At 40.3% G+C, this 16,968-nt stretch overlaps 1 protein-coding gene across 1 annotated transcript in view; it reads right to left on the bottom strand.

The window, feature by feature from the left end:
• The window catches only part of spon1b (spondin 1b), a 111,965-nt gene extending 101,790 nt beyond the window's left edge, over positions 1 to 10,175 (bottom strand). Inside the window, exons 1-2 of the mRNA XM_075470604.1 lie at positions 9,652 to 10,175; positions 8,728 to 8,834 (exon numbers count right to left, since the gene is read on the bottom strand). Of these exons, the coding sequence (XP_075326719.1) occupies positions 8,728 to 8,834; positions 9,652 to 9,877 (333 nt within the window). The 5' untranslated portion in view covers positions 9,878 to 10,175. The remainder of the gene's footprint in view (positions 1 to 8,727; positions 8,835 to 9,651) is intronic.
• Between the last annotated feature and the right edge of the window lie 6,793 nt (positions 10,176 to 16,968).

The raw sequence follows: 16,968 nt of genomic DNA, 5'->3' as shown, positions 1-16,968 counted from the left end.
CTGCTTCGGGGAACTAAAGCGGCTGCTCATGCTGGAATTCTCACAGACTTCTGCCGGGCCCGCCAGATGTGCCTCTCTCACAGCAGCAGTGATTGGATGGTTGGGCCCATCCATGCACAGAACCTGTCTCCCCCACTATCAGTTAATGATTGCCACAGAGAGTTTCTCTGCCATTTTCTCTCTAACTTGTTGGACAGAAGCATGGCAGATAGCAACAACTTCTCTGTGAGGTTCCTCTTTTAAAACCTGTTCTGCAACTAAATGCACCTGAAACAGCAGGACTGAAAAAGGAGGGGACCTCACTCCTGAAAAAGGGAGCCACAGTGATAGTCCCTCATCCCAGGCTTCCAACAGATGCAGCTGCAACACGTTCCGGCTCCAAGGCAATCCAGTCAGTGCCTCCATTTCCACCACATACACAGCAGAACATTTCAGGAGCATCTTAGAAGCGAATCTTTCCTCTGTTCTGCTAGAAATACACGGCTGGCATATTTTTGACAGGAGCAGCATTAACCTGCGCAGACTAGATGCGTTGGACAAGATGTAAAACACTGGAACGCCACAGAGACTCAAAACTGACACAACAAACTGTGCAGACACAACATCGCTTCAACCTGAGTCCCAAAGTAGACAACAAGGGATTAAGCAGCTGGAATACATGGGCAAGGTGCATTAAACTGGGCAGTTTCACACCTTAAAATCAGAAATGTCAGCATGATTCCCTTTTGTTATTATTATTATGAATCATCAAAAACTGTTAGCATGTGCAATCATGAGATATGGATATACATGGACACGCCCTCAATTCATTATTTGTCAATAAAAACATTGCTTGCGCTGGAACACAATAAACATAACAATGAAAAGCAAAGAAGCACAGTTTTACCAAAACTGAAACTCTCATCAGTGAAGTAGAGAAAAGAAAAACTAATTAACAGAACTAACAGAACTAGTTTAAAGGGTGTTGTCCCGGCTATGATTATGGTGCCAATACTTTTCTTATCAGATAAATGTGTAACTATTTTCCAGTCTTTTTCCCCTCTTTGTTTGTTTAGGCTATTACCGAAGTGAAACTGCACAAATAAACTGTGCAGGCTCCTGCTCAGATCAAGGCTAAGTCGCAGAGCCGTTGAGCCTACAGCAGTGAAGCGTCTCTGAATGCTTTTGGCAGTCGTACTCACAGCTTGATTCAACTTTTTTGGAGCAAGATGAGAACCCTTCTAATTCTTATGAATTTTCAGTTTCTCGACCCATGTCGTCCATGTTGTTTATCTGCACAACTTCCCATATTTTGACTGTCAATCAAACAGCGTCGGCAGGGTAGCGCAGTCTACAAAATCCACTGCTAAATAGAACATGCAAATCCAAGTAATGGCGCTTCCATTTGGTGTTTCATCAAAAACACTTTGTTGATGTGAAACCAGAGAAGGAACAAGTCCTTGATGTTGCGGTGGTGTTTCATGCTGTTAGGCTGGGGTGTCAGTCAGAAGGAGTTACTCACACAGACGGATTAAAGTAAACTGAGATGTGCATTGTATCATTTATCAGACGAGGTAAGTGATTGAATGTTAACATCTACAAATTTGCATCAAATATCTATGTTCTCCTTTGCAAGAAAGATCTTTGAGGTGAGATCTGTGCAGCTGAGACATAGACAAGCCTTGATATTATAGTATATTTTTAGATTTATTGATCTGAAAGATGCTTATTCAGTCTCTGAATCTTTGCAAGGAAAATGTTTCCGTCAAATGTTTCTGTCAAATGCAAAAGAGGTGGGCTGAATCTGGGCTCACGTTGGACTCAATGGACTCAATCAGAGGTGAAAATCATGTGACATAAATACAGGATGTGACTCAAGTAAACTGTCTTGTTATTGAAAAGTCTGAGTACAACTCCAGGGCCATGAGTCGTTCTGGCTGCAATCATTGTAGTAAAAATGTAGATGTACAACATCTGGAAACCATGAAAACGATAGTTAACATATATATCAGTATTAACGATTATCAGGATATTATAATAATTATATTTATATATCCTTTCAATAATACATCTATCATATTATCGTTATATTTGATCTCAACAGACGAAACCAGAAATTTACTGAATGTACATTGTTTTTTGTATTTTTTCTTAACTCCTATTTTTGAGTCTAATTCAATACCCCAAAAAAAGGGACAAAAAACTTGAAGGAAAAAGATCCATCCATCCATTTTGAACACTTACTTAATGTATTTTAGGGTCGTGGGGGGCTGGAGCCTATCCCAGCGGTCATTGGGCGAGAGGCAGGGTACACCCTGGCCACGTTGTGAAAGACACAGATAATTCGCTTAAAAGCAAAATGTTCATTTATCCAATTCTCTTTTGTTATTGTGAATGCTTTTAGACACGATGATCGTGTCGTGAAAATCAGATACCATGACCGCCCTAGTTACATATAAGATTAGTGTACTGTAGAGGCAGTACTTTTCTCAACTGCAGAAACATTCAGTCTAAGGGGAGTTTCTGATGTAGTTGTGCCTATAGTAAGAAGCCAGTGAGGAATCGGTACCTGTTGCTGCATTTATGACTTCTACAGTCTATGTGGAGAAAGAGGTGTCTGTCGGGATATTAGAAATGTGGTCTTTGATGCCTAGATTTGATCAATGGCGGTGGTTATAATTGCTCAAGCTAGCAAGCTAAGCAATTTTGTGTGCAGCAGAGGGAGTTACCAGCCATCAAAGTATTTATTTCAGCAAATGTAAAGATTTATAATAAACATCAGGTCAGACTGACGAGGATAAAGCTTCACATAATGACCATTTATTTACATGGAAATGTTTTGGATGGCTGTTAAAATCCAAGTCAATATAGAATTGCTTCTATTTTTCACATCAATTCACATTAACCACGACATGTCTCATCCCCAACTTGTAAGAATTCAATTTCTCAGATACTTGAAGACCCACAAGTGAATCCCCAGAAAATCATGAAGTGCTACGCGAATGCATCATGCTTTCGATGAGTCATAGCTCATTTAGTGCAGCGTATGCAATCATACATGGAACAAAAGTTGTAGAAGCAGTTTTTGGATGTTAAATGAAATCAACCAGACCCAAGTTTTTTTATTGTAAAGTGCTGTTAATCAGAAAACAGGGGCAGGATGAGAAACTTCGGCTTGAGCTTCGGGAACAAACCAAAAGAAAAATCATTACTTTAAGATTACTTTTGAGCGTGATTATGCTACATATCGGGTCAGCATCAGTCAAGCCAGCATACATCCTACCCACCCTTTTCTTTCAGCTATCTAAGCTCGACTTGGCTTTTGTGATTGCCTGTATTGCCTCTGAAGATTATGACTTAGTTGTGGTACTTTAAACTGATTGGGTTTGTTTATCCCCCCTAAACTCAGAACCCCGGATAAAAGATAATATCTCGTGTCTGCTCATCGCTTCCCTTATCCAAACAAGCTCCATTTGTCTCCCTGAGCAATAACACGTCGCTGGCCTAGATAAATATGACCCACGTCCCACAGTAATGCAAGGAGGGCTGGGAAAACACACACAGAGGCTCGCACATATATGCCCATTCAGTGCATATATAAAGCACAAAGACACACATTTCCAAACAGGCAATGACTGCCAAATCAGTGGGATACTTTCACACACGGACGCAGACTCTCGAAGGTCTGACACATTTAGACAGAAGTCTTTTATTGGCAGTATTGCAAAGAGAGCGCAGATGATTGTGTAAAGAAAAAACAATGGGCAGTGACTCTCAGTTATGGCGTTTTGGAGAAGCAGGAGACGGGCACATTCCAGGACAGCTGCCAGAAACAACCTAGGACCACAAAGTGAGCAGAGAAAACAGCCGTATGGGGAACCACAACTGTATTCATTTGGCTTCTCTTCCAGGGCATTTAAACAATCATGACACTGCAGCACTAACCGCATAATTAACTTGTGGAAAATAAACTTCCAGGAACATGAATTGTTGTATAAACTTTAAACAAGAATTATTATGTAAAACTCTCTGATGAAAGGAAAGCTGAGGTTGATGGATTGAGGTCATTTAGATAAAAAGCCAGACCCGCTGTCACGAAGCATCTTCTATTACCAACACGCTAATGCAACCGGAGCACAAAGGATGGAATATTTAATAAATGAAGTAACTCTAAAACTAATTTCTACCACTAAATGAATCCAGAATCATTTTTCAGGAAGATAAAAAAAAAATACAATACACACATTTCTTTTCTCCACAGTCAAGTTTTTCATCAGTGAATTTATTCTTTCAACACCACACAGCGTTTTGAAAGAAGCTTATCTCTCGAGGCCTAAATCATTTTATCCTTGTGGGCGAAAGTGTGAATTACATCTGTCAATTAAAGAGCATAAAGAGTCTGGTGGATTACCAATATGTATCAAACAGATTGCAAAACCAGATTGTCAACTTTAATTCTGTTCAGACTCAGCTCACACTGTTCCAGTTTCTGCTCACTGCCTACTCCCCGGTCCCCGCCTCACTGCAGACTCTGCTGGGACTCTGAGACTGAGAGGTGTTTATTGTGCAGGAAGCAGAAACTCCAACATCACAGAGAGCCGAGATGTTGGAGTTTGAACTATCAAAACTGAAAACAAGTTAGCTGCTTTGTGTTTCTGCCCTGCTGACCTCCACTGAATTGGGGGTCTCAAAATTCCCCAGAAAAGAATTCGAGCATAGCCAAGGTCCTCATGCTACGTCGTCCTCGGGCTAAATCACACTATGTTTTTCTTCATTTTCATACAAAAACACTTGTTTTTGAGAACTGAAGTGGAAGCAAGTTCATGACAGAAGAGAACAGAGATTAGAAACTTTATTCTGCCCGAGGAGCTGACACAAAACTCATCTTTTATAACCTCAGATCACAATTTTACAGACGACTGTTGTTGTTTACTCTCCTGCAGTCCACGTTGTTAATCGATGCCTTGTTTTTCTCATTTTATGAGTTTATCCTGTGGCTGCCATTTGTTTATTAATTATAAACAAATATGTAAAACATGTGTAAAATCGTTCAAATTTAGTGAATAGAAAATTTAGAGAACAGACCAACAGCTAATTCTGCTGACAGAAGCAAAGAGTCTGAGCACAGCCAGGAACGTGAGGCCAAGGAAAGGAAAAAGTGAGCCAATAATCAAATGAGAAAATGTAAACATACTCCCAAAAACAGGCTCACAGTGATGAAGTCCCACCTGTTGACATTCCAGTACTTTATCACAGCAACTACAGGGCAGGAGGTCTGACAGCGACCGGATAAAAAAAAATCAGGGAAAAACAACCAAAAGTAATACAACGTGTGTCATTCTTTGTGTTTATGAAGTCAGATAATCATGGGATCAAATAAATGTTGCAGTATATATATATATATATATATGAAAACTGTAATAAATATTCAAAAATGGACCATAATGTAATTAACATGTTCAGAACAGATTGCCTTGATAGAAACACTGAAAACACGATGAAAAAACTAGATTTTTGGAAAACTTGTCTAGCTTGACGCCATAAAGTCAAAAATGTCATCAAACTGAGATGGGAAATCTACACTTGAGATCCCCCATTACTGCACATTGTTGTGGAGTTTTAGACACTTTTTAAATGTGTTCGTTAAAAGGTCTTTGTTTTCTTCTTTTTTTCAAATTTGCGAGGATTTATAGATATAGATAGTAAACAATATATAGATATAGATATTTATAGAATAAACCAATTAAAAAGAAGCAGAGTGTGTTGCCCTTGTTAATAAACAGTAACATGTTGTAAAATTCTGCTAAACGACATGAAACCAGCTGTCGGATTCTGCTGTAATACACTGCAATCAATAATTAAAATACCAACATTTCTGCTCCTGTGAGAAAGTATTAAAGTGATAGTTTCAACAGAGCTTGAAAGTAAAAGGTGGAAAGTGACGTTTCTGTCGAATCTCTAAGAAAACCCTGAAGTTTGGGAGGCTGTTTTGAAATCCTGCTCACGTTCAGCAAGGCAAGGCAATTTTATTTGTAGAGCACAACAGCTACAACAGCTACATAAAATAACATGAAGGCAAATAAAATCACTGCAAAAAACAAAAAATACCATAAAAAAATAATACAATTTTTTTTTTTTTAGGATCCGTTAAATAAATGCACCTTTGGTCTGAAAGGGTGAAAGAGTCCCTTTAAACATGATTGCACGTGCCTCAATCTATCCGTTCTCTTCTGTAAACTTATAGCCCAGATTGGAAAAAAAAATAAATAAATAAATAAAAACAATGAAGGGGTGGAGGCTGTTGTAGCAGCACATAACCTCCTTTACACTCCTGTAATGTTGAGACGTACTCATGCGTTGTTCAGCTGCCTGGCCACTTTGGGCTGGATAATGAACATTACAGTCATTTACACCAAGCTGAAACTAATCTAATACAGTCCTGCAATAAATCCATGAAGGCAACAATATCTGTTTCTGCTGAAACACCTTTAAGAGTTTCAGCACAATCCCCACGTTCAACTGTGTGGTCATTTTGCTGCTTGTGCTGCTACTCGGAGATGTATCAGCAGTATAATGTACAGCGTATTAGTTAGCAGGTCACGAGCCCGAGCATGGCAGCGGACTCAGCCCAAGGATTGAATCATCAACATTTGTGGCCCGGCTAAGTTTTCAAGGCTCCTTGTAGACGGTTAGTTCAGGAGCTTAAAACAAACAATCATATGACCAATATATTTATGAGGACTGAATAAATGCAAACACAAGCAGAACTCGACACTATGCTGTCAAAGTCAATCTGTAGCTCCTATAAATGTTTTAAATGAAAGTTTGCCTCTTCTTTCTCTAAAAGGTGATCACGGTGCTCAGTACGTTAGAAGGGATCAGTTGAACTGTCTGCACAGACCAAACTGCAGTTCACATTATTGCAGTGGACAGTGCACTCATTGCTGCAGAGCAGATGCATGACAGCTCTTCCATAGAGCATCAGAGCGCATTAGTCTTGAATTCCAAAGGATGAATTGTCTTTCCTCACATCGACCTTCTTACCTTCTCCTTATTTCTCAGCATTTGTTGTGTTTGCCTACTGCCAGCTGTCAGTCATGCCCTTTTTGACTAAAATATCTGCAGTGCTTAAAAATCTGGATCCCTGAAACATTGGTGGTATCTACCAAATTTCTTTGCATTTCAGCTAGTTTCAAGCACATGTGCAGCAATCAAGGCCGCTTTACTGAGAGAATGCCCATCCTCTCTTTCCCACAAGTAAAATGTGACAATGTGTGTATGAAAAAAGTGAGAATCACTTCCAAGATCGGGTACAAAATTTTGGTTTTATTGTCTGTACCTATGGGTACAGCAGTAAGTCTTCAAACCTACAACCCAACAATATTATCTGAATGATTGAAGTTTTTGTGGAAAAGGAAGGGGTCAGTAGTCTATTCACAGTATTCAACAAGGGAAAACAGACGAGAGAGTGGATACAAAAGATGTGAAAACAAGCAGTTTTCACATTTTTATTAACTCTTCCTATTATCACACTTTTGTTGAAGCATGTGTGTCGTTTGAGGCTATGGTTAATGAGACATTTAATGTAGAAGCGACACTGGCAGTGCTTGGCCTGTTGGCTGTTTGAAGAAGACAGAAAGTACGCAAAAATTAAGAAGAAACTGCACAAAGTGAGTGAAATCACGGACTTTCCAGCTACTCTGAACAGCCAATCAGAATGATTTCCTCCCACAGACAGAAACAGCGCCGAATTCAATATGCTGAATCGACTGAAAATGACGTTGACAGGGTCTAACGCCCCAACAACCAGTTGTCAGCTTGGTGCATACAGCCCCTAAAGCTCTCTTGAAGATCTGCCGTCTTGCCAGCAACATCTCATCTTCAGGTTATGCTCATTTCTTCCTGTTTGCTGAAGGATCTCCCCTGAGCCAGCCTGCGGATGACTGGCTGTTGATCCACATTCCTGCTTTCACTCCATCATCAATGGAAAACCAAAGAACCCACAGAGTTTAACTGAGGCACTGGACTGCGTGCAAACACAGATGTTCCCTACATGAAGACCAGTGTTCCTGATAAAGAGGGACCTGAAACTGTCAGAAAACTACTCAATTAAATAGTCTTAAATTTGATTACTTAGGTCCGAGTTGAATCAGCTAAATCTGCTCTTCGAACAAGTGGCCAGAAGAAAGCAGCCTCTCGCTCTGTTTGCTACAAGCCGAGTTAGAATCAGTGCGCGGAAACACAGATGTGTGTTCCTGTTTACTCTGAGTGGAAGGTAATTGAGAAAGTCTGGCTCTCTCCTCAGGAGCTCTCTGATGCTCAGTGGGAGCTGTGTTACTACTGAAACAAACATTTCACATCTCTCACTCCCTAAATCTGTTTATCTTTTTTCTCTCTGTTCTCACAAGCTTTTTCTCTCAACCCTCCTCTGCCGTCTTCTTCGCTTTCTCTTCCCGCTGGAAGAGATATGTGCTCAGATGTAAGTGTAGCATGCCATGTGTGCCTCACTATGGAAGAGCTGCACCAAAGAGGCAATAAGATTATCATTTCTTTGGTGCCACAACAGAGGAACTCCTCCCTAGTGTTTGTCATAAAAAACCCCACCTCCTTTAACCTCAGCAGGGAGAGGGCTGGTCGACTTCCATGAGCAATAAAGCATCCAAGTCAGTTCCTCTTTTTGCAAATTTTCACAGAGAGTATAGAATACATTCCATATGCAGATTCCTCTGCACACATGCTTAAACTTACCTGGAACTGGCCCGTGTAGTCGTCATCTGTGGTGCCCTCTCTGCCCTCCTTCAGTGCGATGAGAGTGAAGCCTCTGAAATAAGCAGGGCTGGTCGCCAGGAGGACCACTGCAAGGGAGGTGAGAGTGCATGTGTGTCAGCTCCACGGGGACACAGAGCATTAAACAGGCTTTACATTTACACATCAGGGTCTCACTGCGTCATCCGAGGTCACTTCAGATGATGGTGAAACACATGGCAGCAGCATTCCTGTGAGCCTGTGCATGATGTGGAAGAGTGAAGACTGTGGAACAGCAGCTTAGCATCTCACACCAGAGATAAAAAAAAAAAATAAATAGAGACTACATATCTGCTGCAGGGTTGTGTTTTTTTCTTGTTCTTTCTTTACCCATCCACTGGGTGACTTTTTAAAAATAAACTTTAGATTTGAAGAACTAAGTGAACCTGTTGTGTTTTGCATTGCAAACTCTTTAATTCTCTCTTCTCAAACTTGCCCAGAATCACTGTGAGAATTACAGGGCCCTTTATGAAAGTGGTCAAATCCATCGGGCGGGATGGAAACTTAAAATTTGTTGTTGGCTTAATTGGAGCCAGACCAGAGTGAGTATCAGTACATGCACTTGAATGTTCGTATGTGAGAACTTATTGCTTGCAGGAAGAGAAGAGGAAGTGAATAGGCTATAGGTCACACATTATAAAACTAAGTAGCTTTAATCAAACCAGTGCCCCCCAACAGATTTGGAAATTGTTTCCTCAAAGCTGTAATTTGGGAGAATTGTATTTGGACATTTCTGTAAATAAAATACACAAAACAAAAAAAAAAAAAAAAAAAAAAAACACGTGCTATGTTTCCCAACTTAATAAACAGTAACTTGCTCGGTTTGGTGCAGATTTACGCACAGATCGCGCAAATGGCAAAATGTACCTCTGTATGTGCCGCCAGGCTGGTATGTTTCCGGGTCTCCCTCCACTCTGAGTCTGAACTCATGGTGCCCTTCCCTCCGGGTCCCCTGGGTCTGAGCCCGGAGGATCCGCCCGCAGTACCCGTCCGACCTGCCTCCAGAGGGCTCTTCCACGAAAGCGGCGACGTTGCACACAAAACTCGAGACGAAATAGTACTGCAAAAGCAGCAGATGCAAATACATTCCCATTTCGGAACTGCAGCCCGGAGATGAGTGACTGTTACAGTGACTGTTAGATCAAAAATTTAAAACCCACTAGGGGCAAGGCGAAATTTCAGGCAGATGATCAGTTCTTGCTCCCTCCCCTGGGAACTCCCACTAAACTAAGAGCGGCGTCACAGTCAGGGGTGAAGATGCAGAGAGGGAGACCGAGACGAGTCCATCCTGAACAGGAGAAAGCGCGTCTGGGGCGCACCACGGTGAAGCGGTGCTGAAGGGGGAGAGCGGAGCGACGAATTGCTGCTGCTGTTCCCAGATCAGTCAGTGGTGCTGATAGAGAGCCTGGAAGCAGCGAGGGAGGGGGGCTGCCAAATAATCGAGCGCTGGTGCACGCGATTATCTCCTTGACCCGAGGCGAGGGAAAGTTCAAACCAAAGCTCCGCTCTTTAATGAGAGCCAGAACTTCCTTCACGCTTTTACACACACACACACACACACACACCTACACACATAACGCGCTGTCCATCTGTGTGAATCACACACATGTGGCTGCCTCTTGGAGAGAAAAAAAACTAGATGTACTGTAGGTTACAGGGGAGTTAAATACACAATGAAGCCATTACAAACTCAAAGCTAAAAAAAAAAAAAAAACTCTAAACTGAGAAGAGTTACAGCGTGTGCAGCATGTTAATCTCCAACCTCTTTGCGCATTTAATTTCCACAGTTACGTACAAAAACTATTAGAACAAATAATTGCATTGTCCTGTTAAGCACTTTATGCAGATTGGTTAAGCGCATTTTTCTTGGTTTAGGATACATAAGCAACGATTATCACATCGCAAAAATGACTTAAGACATACGTGAATGCAGCACAGTACTATACGCTGCCTATGCAGCTGCAGTGAACAAGGAGAACCAAAAAAAAAACAAGTAAAAGTAATTTAGTTTTATTCTGTATCAACTTCACATTATAGTCTGTTGTAAGTTTGTCATTTCTCTACGTGTTAAATGCTCAGTTTTGTTCACCAACATCTTGTGCATGTGAAACACACCGTCCTCTCGCCTCACATCTCCATACACTTGTATTTATAACCTCTTTGAAACGCTCGTGCAAGCCAAACATGCACTGACACTTGGCCACGGTGTGCGTCATCCAGCAGGTGTCGCCAAACCATCTTTCCACTCCCATGTTCCGTTAGCTGGTAAAACTGTCGCTCAGCACATCACACCACTTTAAGCTTCCATCTTTTCAAGCTTTATCACATTTTGGAGAAAAATCATAGAGATAATGGGAAATTAGAGGTTAAGAGTCTCATATTAAATGTGTACCTTGGACTTAAGTGAAGTAATGTTTTTATATCATCCATTTTCATTTTTAAATCGTGTTCCTCCTTTGCTCTTTTGACTTTTATCATGGCTAAAAGCAACAGGCAACACTCTGATTCCCTTTCCATGCTAATTCAAAACACAACAGTTCTAAAAAAAAAGTGCAAACAAATGTTTGGTTGAGTGTACAAATCATAAAGTCTCACGCAAGTGAGCTGAATCAAATAAACTTGCAGTGATTTGTTGTTGGTTTTGTGGCTTTGTCTTCGTTTGTCAAACATGTGTGCATCTAAGCATGTGCGTGTTTAAGAGGTAACTAACTAAAATAAACTTATTGGAGCTTGAGAGCTTGGTCAAACTAAGCAGAATCAGCTGGGATGCTCCGTGTGATGGATAACATCTGACTCTGCTTTATAAACTGTCTGCTGGATGGCTCTTGTCTGGAGTTTCCAAGCACCCTTGACCGAGATGTGCAGTCGAGAGCAACTCGTCGACCTTTCTCAATGAAAACAACCTGTTTGGCCGGCCAGAAACTTTCCTGCATTTAAATACACAGCGTTTTGTTTTTCAAGGCAAGCACTGGAATACATTAAAACCTCAGAGTCTGGTCATCTGGAAGACAGTGTAAATCAGTTTAATAGGAGATATTTACTGATACACAATATTTACTCTTAAACATTGTTTACTAGAGTTGATCAGCAGTTACAATGTTACACTGTCTCTGGGCTGTGTCTGAATGGAAAACAAAAATTAAACACTCTCTGCCTCCTCAGAGTTCTGCATGACAAAGTGTTGTTTGGCAAACAAAATTAGTCAAACAACACTATTTGTCATTATTGTTAGTCAACCTGGCTGCGTAAATCTGCATTTCATGACGGTAATAAGGTTTCGATGCATGAAGAATGGGCCAAAAGGGTTTATCAAATATGAAAACTGCACAGATCTTGAGGTGTGAAACTCATTTCCTCTAATGGACCGTTAGGGTTCTTATAAAGCCCTCAGTATTATGCTCAAGTGTGTAATGGAACATCTAATCTAATAGGCTTTCTAATCATTTTACAAAGATTTTTTTTTTACTTTATAAAAATCTGCTGATAATAAAACATTTGCTTCTTTTAGTTCCTTGTTTGTTTTTTTATCTGAAGCAATGAAGATGGATTTAATGTATTGAATTGTACAAGCAAAGAGTTGAGAGAATATGTTCCTCAGTGTGTCTTGTTTTCCTTAAAAAGTTAAGGAAACGTGTCTCTAAAGTGAAAGTGCTTCCGCTGCACATTCATTTGCTCACCACTGTCCACATTAACTGTGCAGTGAAATTCTGGTCTCACATCATTCTGTTGTTTGAAATACCAAAAGTAATTCATGACTTTCACATTTCAAAAGGTCAACTTTTATTCTGTCCTATTGGGGAAAACATCCAAAAGCTGATTTCAAGTCTGTGTGCATAGAGAACAGATGCATGCTGGTGTGAGTTAGCTTTGAACAGGAGCTGGATTGACGTGTAGATATTGTAGTTTGTTACCATCAAAAGTGGAGAAGTAGCTCCCGGCTCATTTAGAGTTTTCCTATTTAATGAGTGCATTTATTTCAGGGTGTTGCATATAGATAAGCTGTCACTTCAAGCTTATATTGCGTGTCATTTCTTAAGCTTTTTGTGCGTCATCTCGAATGGTTATGGTAAAAGGCAGAATGTTGTTCCTCAAGATTACACAGACGACCATTAGGAAGGCTTGAGTTTGTCTTTGAAGCCAAAAGGGATATGCAAAGGACGGATCAAATTGAGAATTTAGGGACATAACTGGGCTTGGCCACAACGGACACCTTCAAAGCCCCCCCTTTGCAAATGTAATTATTGTAAAAAGATACATTTTTTTGCATTGCATCATCATTTGAACATGTTCATTTCTGCTCAGAATACAGTCATTTTTCAGTTGGGGTGGGTGTTGCTCTTTATCATGGGACAAACCCAAGATGAATGGCATCGGTCGAGTCCCACCAGTGAAAGCTCTGTTTGTCCAGGTACAATTGAGTTAAGGATTTAACATTCTCCAAATGTCCTCTTATAAAATGTAACTGTACTTCAAAAGCTCACCAAGTTGCCATCAAAATGCATTGTGATATTCTTTGGAGATTTGTGAGTTTCCTTCAATGGAACTGAAGGATTGGATAGCAGGCAGCATTTAAAGTAGTGCAGTAAGTTGTGTGCTATTGGATCTGTATAATGACTTTCCCCACTGTAATACAGGATACAAGCTTTCCACGTTATCCATTTAACAGCGGAGGGCTCGGAGCCAGATGGCCATCAAGACAGACAAGATCTATATATCATGTTTAAGCACTTGATGAAATCCAATGTATCTGATACTGAGAGGCAAATTGGCCGTAGCAGAATATAGCAGGGAAAATCCTCAAAGCTGAGCAAGGTGTGAGCATATTGGATTTTCTTGTATAAAGTTAGATGAAATTTTATTTGTAACAGTTTGGCCTCAAGACCCAAGCAAGAAACGGTGTTGTCGCTGCTCTGTTGATTATGTATCCATCAGTTGTGCCACTGGGTCTTTATTAAAGCAAGCATGCACATATGTACACTTACATGCCCGCTCCACCAAAACGAGCAGACACACTGCTGACGTGCTGCCAAGCAATGTCAACTGTCGGAAATCTGCCCCACTAATAGTTACAATTTATTAGTGTGTCTAAAACATGTGTTCTAGATGCAAGTACATTTTGTGACTATGTTTCTTTAATGTCAGTTAAAACGTTATATAGTCATAAGACAGTTGCACAATAAGGAATAGCTGCAGATTAAACAGCCCAACATATAATGAAGACACAAAGCTGCTTAGATCAAAACGTTTGTGTCTGTTATGGATGAGAACTGTCTGTCAGCTTTGTTGTTCCCCTGAGACTAACTGAGTTTTACAGCATTTTTGCCTTGAAGCCCAAATGGCTTGGCCCTATAATGGTCCAAATACACAAAGCTAGCAGAAAAATCTGGTTCTAATATAGTATAAAACCAAACTGTTAAGAAATCTGACAGCTCACTAAAGTCCTTTTCTTGATGTTGCGTGTGCTACATGGATTTTGTCGCTGCATCATCCCTTTAGGGAGATCAGCAGCAGGTTCTGACTATTTGTTCCAATGGGACACATCTACAGAACATTCTGAACATTTCACATACCCAGAAGATAAAGTTTGAGGCATGTCTCTGTAGTACTGTCATACAAATTAACAGTTAAAGAGCTGTCTGTGCAAAGAAAAATAGTTTCAGTTAACTTGTGTTTCAGTTGCACTTTTCCCTGCTTTTATGTCGTCAACTTATGGAATGGTGACATATAATGTGAAATTATGGCTTTATAGTGGCAATCTGAAGTCTTTGTTCTGGTTTCCAATTTCTTTTAGCTCCATAGAGCCCTAAGTTACTTTCTTATAGCTTTTCTGTTCTGATTCAGTCTCCAAAAAAAAAAACAAGTTTCCAGCAGCAAATCAAAAAAAGGTTCTTATATGTAGAAAAAAAGAGGAAAAAGTGCTTTTAGCAGAGGAAGACACACATTTTCTTAAAAATGTACCTCACCAGCTACATCAGCTTTGCATAGAAGATGCTTTATATCAGATTTATATCCAAAACAATACCCAACATCTTTTAAGAGGCACCATGTTAGGATATGTGCTCTCATCATACATAATTTGGTGTAAATATTGAGTTGAATTGTATTATTATTTGTTATGTTCACACATGAGAGAAGTTTTTTATGTTGTATATACCAAGTTTTTTCTATTGTGAAATGCAACTGTTCAGCAGATAATTTACAGAAAAAAAATTTTGCGATCACGCAAATACCGTCATGATGAACAGAAAAATGCACCATGGCGACTGACGTTGTTTCCGGGGTCATGAGAAAGCAATAAATGCTGCGTTGCAGATGAAGACGGTGTGATCCTTCCTCCATATCGCTAATGAAGCTGAAAGAGCTACACACCAATTTACTGCCTTTTCTTAAAAAGAAATGCTATTCTGACAGAATCTAGGTGTCCAAGGTGTCAGTACCATAATGCTTCCAACAGAGCATTGCCCTGTAACAAATATACTGAAAATAATAATTCACCAGCTAAACCTATTAGAAATCATGCAGGTAGTTGTTTTGGGTCTGTGTGTAAGTAAGAGCTACATGGACTGTATCTGGGGTTCTGATTGATTTATTTCATAAATAAGAGTGAAAGAAAACAAAATGGTAATGATTCAGAGATGACTGCCTGTCTAAAAACTTGAAATTCATGTGGATTCACACCGCGTGATGACTTGCCAATGACATGCTGATCTATTCCAACAAAAGCTTTAACGAGCAGAGTCCCACATGAGAGTCGGCTTCTTTTCTTTCTTTTGGCTGTTTCATCTCATTGGACTGTAGCAGTGAGGCTCCAGTGGAAATCACGCCACGCTATACTTTGTCTACCCAAACAAGCAGAGGAACTGAGCATCTATTAGAATGGACCAATCAGCTACGGTTATATGCAAAATCACCTGAATACATGAACTATGATTCATATGTATTTATATTTCCTGGAGCTAAATGAATAATTTCACGACAAACTGGGTAAGATATGCTCATGTGAAATCTCGTTTCAGAATATTAATTTCACGCAGGCCACATCTCTGTGGCCTGCGTGGACATCTCTGTTCTATTTCCAGATACTCACCGCAAATTTCTGGTTCTGTCAATCAAATTTAACAAGCTGTAGATGGGGTGAGGTGTGGTGGAGGTTAAGGAGGGAGTGTGTAAGTGGCTGCCCTCAGAACTGGAGAGAGACAAACCAGTAAGTAAAGAGTTGGAGCAACAGAGAACTGAAATAGAGTAACCACAGGCAGAGCAGCATGAAATGACTCCACGCTGTGTTCATCCTGTGTTTATGGAGTCAAAGGCTGCACTGCAGGTCGTCCAAGCCTTCTGATCACCAATTAATGTCAGCCCGAAGAGGAACACAACACAATTCCAGCATGTTTCAATGAGATAAGGGCGATGGCAGAGTTGAAAATGATAAATCACTTAGCTTACAGTTATAATGAAAAGAAATGATATTTTAAATGGAGTTTGACTTGATCAAGTCTTAAAACAGCAGGAGGCCTGTATAACCACTCTCAGATAGAATACTGGAGCTGACATTTAGAGATGGAGCAGCTGTTACGCTTTCAGTTCTGTCTGCTATACTTCCAAGGAATTTGTTTCACCATAAAATCAATTCCGACTGCGTGTGATTTACCGTTTTTTTTTTGTTCCTCTCACTTTTGCTCCCACATGTCCAGTCTGTCTGCATGGACCCTAATGGTGGATATTCTTTGTCAAGAGTGAAATGGTAAAGACATTACAACCCAGATTTGCCTATTTTACACAAAAATGCATCATATAGCTCCCAGTCTTTACATGCAGACCTTGACTTTATCGTACACACACTCATAAAAACATCGGGGGGAGTTTGGGACTTGGTAGCTTTCCAAAGGACACATGTACCGGTCAACTGCTTTTTTCCCTGACCCATTGTTAAATGGATTGTCAGCGTATTTATTACGATGTTAAACATGACAAACACCAGCATGCTAGCATCGTCACTGACATTTACATCTTTTCCCGATAACACCACGGCTGAGGCTGATGATCCACAGATTAAATAAATCCTCATTTATCTTACACTGGCCCCTCATGAAGCCTGATGGCGCATAAGACATCTCTCTGCACAAATGCATCATCTCAGGACTGAATGTCATTATTCTCTCTTTCTGTACTGCCTCAGTTTGTTCA

This window comes from Odontesthes bonariensis, chromosome 7 (assembly GCF_027942865.1).
Source record: "Odontesthes bonariensis isolate fOdoBon6 chromosome 7, fOdoBon6.hap1, whole genome shotgun sequence".
Classification (NCBI taxonomy): Eukaryota; Metazoa; Chordata; class Actinopteri; order Atheriniformes; family Atherinopsidae; genus Odontesthes; species Odontesthes bonariensis.
This window is presented reverse-complemented; position numbering and strand designations above follow the sequence as displayed.